Here is a 9,213-nt window from a genome sequence, read left to right as displayed (position 1 = left end):
TTAAAGTCAAACACATTTGTGATTTTTCTTTTGTTTTCATATGAACTGGCTGAACGCTATGAATTATTTAGGCTTTAAATATTTATTCTATTAACTGATTAAAATATAAGAAATTGAGAAAACTAAAGGGAAAAATGTGTTTCAGCTGTTGTGTGTGCAGTACAAATTCTGTAGTTACAGAAAAAAGTTTGGCATTGTTCTGATTGCTTAAAGAAAAATTGAGATGATATTTGATTAAATGACTGAGAGAAGAATAAATAACATTTCAGAACTTTTGCAGTTAGGATGAAGAATTTATTGTATATACAATTAAGCAGCTCTACTGTAGATGTACTTCCTCTTTAAAGAAAATGAATACAGTATTCAAAATAGTTCTAGCATGGAAACTACAACACAGACTAAAACTTGACTAAACCAGAAATTAGTTATTTGTCTTGAAAGAACACATAACCTGAAACAACAAATTGCAGGTTGCATCATTAACCTAAGACAGTAAAAAACTGTACAGTACAAGCAACACGTTACAATAAGTTATGACCAATAAGGCAGTCTTTCTCATTTAGGACAAAAGGGATGAAGGGAAAGGTATTAAAATCGCATAAATCCACCATATCTCTTTTCCATCTCTGGGACTTCTTTGGAATAAGTTTCCCCATCTTCTTCTGAAGGGAGAATGGAGTCGGCGAAGCGCTTAAGAAACCCACCGTATCGTTTCTGGTAATCCAGCCACCATTCTGGCCTGCCCACTCTTCTCATGAAACCACCATACCTCTTTTGCAGCTCTTTGGCTTCATCTTCCAATTCAGGGCTGCGCTTAATACTTCTCATGAAGCCTCCGTATCTTTTGCTGACATCGCCGTCGTTTTCATTTATCTCTCGATAATGCGCTGCTTCAGGGTTATCCCCTGTTCCTAGAAGCTCCTTCAGCAGGTCAGAGGAGTTAGCAAGAGCATCATCATCTGAGTCTTTCTTCATAAACCCTCCATACCTCTTAGCCAGGATTTCTCCTCCGTTAGCTTCATCCTCTGGTTCCGCCCGATAGAGCTCATCCATTTTCTTCATGAACCCCCCATATCTTTTCATGAAGCCTCCGTACTTCTTTGCAAGCAAATGGTTTTCATCCAGCTCTTTTTTGTCTCCTGGAGCAATGTTGCCATCCTCAGAAAGATCCAGTTTTGCCAGTTGCAGGAGCTCCTTGCAGGTCTCCCAGGCTTTGGCAGAAGGCAGTTTTCCTTCACATTCTAATGTACATGCCTGCAAAATTGATGCAGTTTACTGAGAATGATTTGATAGTAACAGGTACCTCACTGCCACCTTATCTTAGGTTTACTTGTTTATAAAAGCCATGAGCGAGCCTCTCTTTGTGAGTGGTTTGGAAGGACTGTTCTTTGGGAACAGCTGATTTGGTACCTGTCTGTTCTGAAGTTCTTCATATCCCTCCCTGAAGGATGTGGTACTCTCCACTCTAAGAGATGGAATACTAGACAAGGTGGATTGTGGGTCCTGTATGTCAAGGCTGCCCCTAAGTTTCTATTTCAAAGAAAGCCACATGAATAGTTCCTGCATCTCCCTTACACTCACGTGAGTTATGATTTTTTTTTTTTAAATGTACTATTGGGAAGCTAAAAACCACTGTGGTTTGCTTCATAATGCCAGTGTAGAAGTGTATGCAATCTTCATAATTAAAAATAACATTCAGAAATTTTAGAAAAGAAGTTGCAGAGCACGGTCATTGCAAAGAAGCCAGCTATACTGTACTGTTCAGTATCTTCAATACACTGCATAGCTTTGAAGGCTGCATTTCTGTGTGTTGTCATTAGTTTCTCTTCACGGAACAGATCTTTCAAACATGTTCCAATAGAAACATAGAAATACAGACTCCTTGGGGCAGGAACAAAGCTCTCGTTTTGCTAGCTGGAAAGTAGTGACCACTGAAAAGAAGGAAAAAATCCTAAGCTGTGTTGTTTCTGACTGTACTGAAATTCAGTACCTGCATGCATATCTCATAAACTGTCCTGTGAAGATAATAACATACATATTGTATATTGTGTCAGGGGAATTTACTTCTTGTGGAGTGATACTCTTCAGTTGCAAAAAAAAGGTGAATCTAGTGGTTTTTTGCTCTTGTCCATGGTTTTCCTACCACAATAAGAAAAAAATCATTAATATTTTCAGTAAGAGAAACACTTATTCCAACTACAGATGATGTTTTCTAAGGATCTCAATATGCTTTAAAATGTGGCATTAAACCCCAGCACAGTTCTTTCTGATAGCCCATAGTCCATCTCTGGCCTTACCTGTCTCTTGAGCCTCACTTAAATATGATTCTTTTGCATGATCCCAACAAAATTAAAGGGATGTATTTTGCAACACAATAATTTAACTGGCACTACATGCTTATTGCTGTATATTATACTCATGCTGTAAAGAAAATAAGATCCCAGCTTTAGTCTGATTTTGGAATTGCTCTAAATCAAAGCAAGAATAGGTCTTTCACCTTCTCAATTAGTTTTAATAACCTCCTATTGCCAGATGAACATACTCTATCTCATAGGTGTGAATGACCAGGTTAAAAGTGAAAAAAAAATCTTAAACAAGTACAATGTGATAAATCCCAGTTATCATGTTACTAGATGCTAGTATCTAGAAACATTAGTTTCTAAAAATTGTTCTTACATGTTTGACAAATACAAGATATGCTACATTGCTTCTTTACCTATTTAACTAATAATTGCTGCTACTAAATGGCACTGTCGATTCTTTCTTGAATGATTACTGAAGGTGTACAAGAGAGACTTTCATTACAGACATCCAAAATATATACTCCAAGAAGCATGTATCCTTCCCTCCCAAAGAACAAACTACCATTTTCCTCCTGGTCCCCGCCCCCCGCCTTGACATTAAAGCTAAAATTTGACTGAGGTCTAATGTAAGCAAAAAAAAGCAAAAATATAGGAATTATTTTGCCAGCCACTCAGACAATACTGCCCTTATGAACCTGCTGTGGTTAAGCGTTCTTGAGGATTTGGAGGAACCTGAAGTACTTAGTGTTACCAAATTCTGTGTAAGACTAGAAACCTCCCTTTTGCGTGCTCCCAAATAACCAGTGACACCACAGGAACAAAACTTTCCAGATCATTGAGATGTGCTGAGAGTGTGATGCCTCAGTGTGTTTGTATTTGAGATCCAGATCCGCAGATGCCACTGGCAAAGTGCTCTGCAGCCAGTGCCCACCTTCTTCAGGGAGGGTGAGGGACCCCAGAATTTCACTGACCCCAATCCTTAAATTACAGGTTGAGTTCCCTCTGTGACTATACTTTGAAATAATTTTAACATCATAAAAATAAACTCCCCTTGCATTCTGGAGTTAGCAAGATTTGTCTTAGAAGCCACTGTCAAAGGGATCTTTCACATGCATGTTCCTAAGGCTGTGCAGCACTGCGCAGAGAAGAGGATCAGCGGGAGGTACTGCTACTCAAATTAGACTTTAACCTCGCTTTTTTTTTCTCTGAGATTTTAGGCAGATCCGCTGTTTTTCAGCCAGACAGCCATCCTGCCGGGAGAGCGCTCATTTTATCGATGAGCCCGCATCCGAGGGTCGGAGGGTCGGGACTCCCACTCCCATCCCACACGGCTTCCCCTCTCCCTCTCCTGCAGAAATGCCCTCTCCACTAGGAATTCCCTTCCTCCTAACGTTTTCACTCCGATTTTTTCTTGCTCCCCGCGTGGCTGTTCGGCGCCTGGCGTCGTTCGTCCCCATCCCCGAAAGCCGCCGCTCGCTGTCGGGAAGTGGCAGGGACGGGCGGGGTGGGGAGGGTCTCCTCGGGGCGCGCTGTGTTTGTGTCGGCGCCCCCCCGCCCCTGCCTCGGCCTCTCCCCAGCGCCCCGAAGCCCGCTCCTCCCTCCCTCCCCGCTTCAAAACAAAAGGTCTTCCAAGCGACCCAGGCCACTTCCCCTACTATTTATTTTTGGCATTTCGCTGCCTTGCCCCCCCCCCCTTTTCCTCACCCCCAGAGTTAAGGGCGAAGAGGGGACCGGGGTGTGCGGGGCGCTGGAGCGGCCGGGGGCCCCGCTCCCGCTTACCAGGGGGTGGATGCCGGAGCGCGGTCCCAGGCGGTAGGCGCAGCCGGCGCAGTCGCGGCCGCAGTCGGCCCGCGCCCTCGGGAGCAGGCAGGTGCTGAGGGCCAGCAGCGAGCAGCCGAGTCTCAGGAGCAACGCCATGGGACTGTAAGAAGGAGAGATCAGCCGCCAGCCGCCTTCCCCCCCTCTCCCACCCCCGGCCCTGCCTCCCGCACCCTCGGAGCAGAAAAAGGCGGCACGAAAGAGTTCAACTCCGGTAACTCACAAGCCTTGTGCAGCCGGGATGGTTGCGCTTGCGAGGTAAGCGGGAGCTTAAGGAAAGCAGAAGCTTGACAACTGCAAGGCAACGGACCTGCATGCGGAGCAGGAGAGGACCGCAAAGATGAAGCGCCCAGAAGCTCCCGTCCGGTGAAAGTGTTCGTGCCCAAACATTTCATCCCTTCCTGCCCTCAAAGCCGGCGTCACAGGGGGAGAAGAGACCCACCGCGGAGCGGCACGGAGGGGACCCCAGCCCCTTCTGGGAAAGGTTTCCCACCAGGGACGCCCCGACGACGGGCACCGCAGCCCTGACAGAGCCGCCCGGCCCTCCCTCGGCCCCCACCGCGAGCCGAGCAGTTCACTCACACACAGCCTTCCCTCGGGGCTCCCGGGAGTTGCTGGGGGAAGACGCTGAGCCTTGCTGAAGCGTCCGCGTCGGAGCCGCTGTTATTTGTAGCGAGGCCGAGCAGCCTCTGTAGGAACCCCGGGGGAGGCAGGCACAGCCGGGGGGCGCCGAGCCGAGCGCCCGCTGCCGGGGCCAGGCGCGCCGCTGCCGAGCGGAGCGGAGCAGAGCAGGTACGGGCGGAGGCGGCGGCACTTTATAATTCGTGACCGCGGGCAGAGAGCGGCATCCCCCAATCGCCGTCGGGCTCCCGCTGACGCAGCGACGACGACATCGCCCTCCGGCACCGCCGCCCGGCCAGCAGTGACTCCAGCGGGGTTTGGGATGTGTGTGTATGTGAGTGTGTGAGTGTGTGTGTGTCTGTGTGTGCGCCCCTGCCGTCGGGGGGGAGCGGGGGACCGGCACCGGGAAAGTTACCGGGGGAAGTTTTCACCGGGGGCGGGCGGGGAATGAGACATCGCCTGAGTCACGCGGGGGGTGGGCGTGAGGGACGGGGAAAGGCACCCCGGGGCTCACGGTAGCCCCGCTCTCCGGGGCGGCGGACGCAGGTTACCTGGCAGAGCCTCGCACAGAGCCGTGGAGCGGAATTGTGGGGGTTTTGGTTGGTTGTTTGTTTTTTGTTTTGTTTGGTTGGTTTGGGTTTTCCTTCCCTTTCTTACTTCTTTTTTTTTCTTGCCTCCCTGCCAAACCCCCAAGCCGCGAGTGCTGAAGGTCCGTGCTCCATTCCTTTCTGGCTCCCTCCCCGGGCCTCAGGTGCAAAACAGTGTTTGGGGGAAGCAGATTTTACTAGAGCGAGCAAGAAGGCAAGGGGGTTGATTTGAAACTATTAGGATTTCACAAGTATGGGTAAATTTGCATTGTTTTCACAATTTTGGTGACCAGGAAAACACAGAAAGAATCAGATAGAGGCAGACCCTCAAGCTACTTCTGCAAGGTTCTCAAGCCCAGCAGCTAGGGCTGCTCACTGCTCTGCTCCGTTGGACGTCTTGGGGAACAGGCGTAGAGAGATAACACTGATTCCTGATGCCTCTGTTTTGTAGAAGGCTCTGACCCAGCCATGCTAAGCTGTTTTTCTTTGACTGTCAGATTCCACCTTTTATTTCCAGCCCCAGTTTTTTTCTAAGTGATCTATAGTCAGTTGATCTTGTTTCAGCATTGTCCTTCACTTTAAAGAACATTTTCCCCCTTCCTGGTGTGTTGCTATTCTCCCTAGTTCTCATTTTGCTGAAGTGAACAAGCTGTGCACTTCAGCAGTCTGTCCCAAGACAGGCCCTTTTCATGTGAATGTTCTACTCTGTATTTGCTGTACTTGGAGTTCATAATTTCTGGGCATGAGTGATGGGAACAGAACACAATATGTCAGTTGAAATTTCATTAGGACAGTAATGTGTAATTATGTTCCCTGGAGGAAGAAGACACCTCAATTTATACCTCCTCGGATCTCATTTGGCTTTCCTAATGCTGCAGTACATTGATGTCACACACTCACTGAGATACAGCCAGTTCTTTATCCTTCAGAACTAACAGAAAATTCAGTACTATTATTGCATGGAAATTGCACTTTTTGCCACCAGTCTTTACACCAGCTGTCAGACTCGGGTTAAGGATGCTCAAATGCATGCCTGGATTTTCAGAAAAACGTCCATTCAAGCCAAAGACACCATTCTTGCCTGTAATCACTGTATGTGAGAAGAGAATTGGGGTCTCTGTTTATTCAGTAATATCAACCAACTTTGTAAGTGAACCCTCAAGAGAAGAGGTAGACATTTAAAAAATCATCCCAGTGGATATGTTTCTGTTAGCATGGGAAGGATCTGCATTTGGAACAGTTAGGAAATTCCTATGCCACTGACTCAACAGGGTTGCTTTCAAGTTTGTTCTTATGTTGGTTAGGGAAGCACTGACTAACTCTAGAGGTGACACATTTGAGGTCTCTTTTGCTTTAAAGTTGTTCACTACAGAGCCTTTTGTGATGGACACCATCAAATTAGTCCTGTGGGTCACTTACTGACTCTCAGCTCTGCCATCATTTATTGTCTTGCACTCTAATAGTCAGCATGGCCTGATGAGACAGATAGCCCAGAGGTGTCCTGATTTTTCCACCAGCAGTGTACATGCCCATGTCCCTGGGCTGAATGGCTGCTGCTTTCATCATTCTGCACATGAGTGTCCGTGCTCAGCCGGCTCACTCAGCTCCTCAGCCTGCCAAGTCCTTCAGTACTCTGTTTAATGTCACTTATTGTGCTTAATCTGCTCGTGATGAAAACCAGCCAGTGTTAGAATCTCACTATGTACAGAGGTGTAGATAATCCCTGTAGGTAAAATACAGATTACAACAGGAAAAGGTGAAGGATGAAGTAAGAGTAAAGCATATAAAAAAGGATCAAATAAAAGGCATGTAAATTCTCTGTAGAAGCAGAGTAATGGAGAGGGTTATTTTTCAGTAGGTAAGTCTTATGGCTGCTAGTGGGAAACAGGGAAGAGGAAAACTTGGGAAGAGAGCAAGTGTGAAATGCACAGCTGCAAGGACGCTTGCAGCAAGTAAGAGAGAGAGGAGAGATATTTGTGTACAGCCAGCACTAGGCAGAAGAAATCCAACTGTGGCTGTTCAAGTACTACAGTTATCCCTGACTCTTTGGTTCATCTGCTTCTCCATATCTATCTGTCATCTGCATCTTTAACTGGTTCCACTCTATCACTGGACCTCATCCTGCATCCTTATGAAAGTTGTATAAGGGTTCCCAGGTCCTGGCAGGGTGGAGAGTGGGTAAAAGGTCCAAGCTGGACTCTATTTTTACTCCTTTCACACAGTGCCTACTGCACAGAGTCCTTTCCTTCCTCCTGAAACATGCTAATATTCATAGAGGATGTGATACAAGAAAGGAGTAATGAAGAAAGTCTTTCTTGAAGAGGTAGCTTTTCCCAGTGTCAGCAGATGAAAGCTCTGTAACTTGCAGTCTGAGCTCAGTTTTGTGCAGGGAAAGTATTCTTTGCAGAGAGAGTATGAAAACAGGAGAGAATTTAGAAAATTTTGCCAAAATACTACATAACAGAAACTACCTCCCTGTAGGTGTGGAAGGTAATATTTCCTCATCAATGGTGAACTGAGAAACAAAGAAATTGGGAGGCAAAAAAGAAAAGGAACACTTTTCACAGCAGTGAAGACAATAGCTTATTTCTTGCTACAAACTTTATAATAAAAATGTCCTGGTGTTGATAAAAACTTTTGCATTTGTATGATACAGAATTCCTGCAGACACCGTCAGCTTTTTATCTGTCATCAAAATGTACCAGCCAAAAGAAACCTGTTTGTATGAGAGTAGTGCTTGCAGCCCCAAGGGTCCCATTGTCAATGGATTGTCTAACTCCCAGACTAAGGTAGGAAGAGGTGAACCAAGATGAAATCATTTTACTGATCGAGAAAACAACTTCAATGACCTTGCAAAGTGTTGCCACAAATGAGCAGCCAAGTCAGAAAATAAATCTCTCTTGTAATTCACATCAGTATCTTTTCTGCAGGACCAGCTTTCCAAACTATACTCATCATGCTAACCAAGCTGCTACAGAATCATTAAGTGAAGATGGATTTACACAAATATGAAATAAACATGCTGTTAGCACCCCAAGCAATCCTCCTCACAACACAGAGCCTTTTTGATAGAATTACGGAATAGGGAATGTAAAGCTGCATGTTGATTATTTTCTTCAGCTCAGTGTAAAAGGTCACAGCATTCCTTAAGATCAAAGAGTCAGGTTCCATTTAGCTCAGCCTAAATGGGCTTAATTTTTAATGGGAACGTATATAACTGGTATCAGAGCTGAGAGAGGCGCTGTAGGTCAACTCTCCTATACCAAACATAATCAAAGGCATTAAGAGACATGATTTATTAAACTGAAATGCTAAACTTTCCATCTCAGATAAAGCTGGTTCTTATTAATAATATTTTTGCCTTTGAACAAATCACCTTTTTTTTTTTTTAGAAGGCAAAACCATGACCTGATCTGGTGGTGATATGATGATATTTTTACTGAAAGAGCACTGTCAGCTACTATCCCTTTCTAATGGTTGATGCCATGCAGCTTTCTAAGGGGAGGGAAGGTTTTGTGCTACTTTCTCTGAGTGAAATAAAGAGTGTGATGTGCATTCAGTATGAGCATGCAACAAATACAATTTTTAGTGCTTTTGTTTACCTGTGGTTGTATCAGGCAAGGTAAGAATGAAGCAAAGAGTTTTATACCGTTCAGTGGAGATGCATGGACATTCACTTCATTACATGCTGCTTTGTTTCTCAGAGACACACGAATATTTGCACTCAGATTTCTGAGATCAGGATGAACTGCAGTAAGTAGAATGTGCTGCAGAGTGAATATAACAAACTGGTAAAAAAAAAAATCCTTATTTGTTATAAAAGCATTATGTTGCTCATTTTCACAGAGGCCATGAGAGGGGTATTTCAAATAAAATAATAAGAA

The 9,213-nt window shown here is 45.3% G+C and overlaps 1 protein-coding gene across 1 annotated transcript; it reads right to left on the bottom strand.

Moving 5' to 3' along the window:
* Nucleotides 1-272: 272 nt before the first annotated feature.
* On the bottom strand, nucleotides 273-4,909 carry PENK (proenkephalin). The gene is made up of 3 exons (XM_050322175.1): nucleotides 4,704-4,909; nucleotides 4,083-4,224; nucleotides 273-1,254 (listed from the first exon to the last, which is right to left on the bottom strand). Exons 2-3 carry the CDS (start codon nucleotides 4,218-4,220, stop codon nucleotides 589-591), a joined length of 804 nt encoding a protein of 267 aa, XP_050178132.1. The 5' UTR covers nucleotides 4,221-4,224; nucleotides 4,704-4,909; the 3' UTR covers nucleotides 273-588.
* Nucleotides 4,910-9,213: the final 4,304 nt, after the last annotated feature.

The sequence above is a fragment of the Myiozetetes cayanensis genome, unplaced genomic scaffold (genome assembly GCF_022539395.1).
Source record: "Myiozetetes cayanensis isolate MyiCay16 unplaced genomic scaffold, myiCay2020 scf1, whole genome shotgun sequence".
NCBI classification, from domain to species: Eukaryota; Metazoa; Chordata; class Aves; order Passeriformes; family Tyrannidae; genus Myiozetetes; species Myiozetetes cayanensis.
The sequence above is the reverse complement of the archived record's forward strand: the minus strand, read 5'-3'. Positions and strand labels throughout refer to the sequence as shown.

Coding starts and splice junctions, on each gene's coding strand:
- PENK (XM_050322175.1), bottom strand. CDS start 4,220: ATGGCGTTGCTCCTGAGACTCGGCTGCTCGCTGCTGGCCCTCAGCACC. Junction 1,255..4,082: donor GCTCCGGCATCCACCCCCTG/GTAAGCGGGAGC, acceptor TCAATTTTGCAG/GCATGTACATTAGAATGTGA.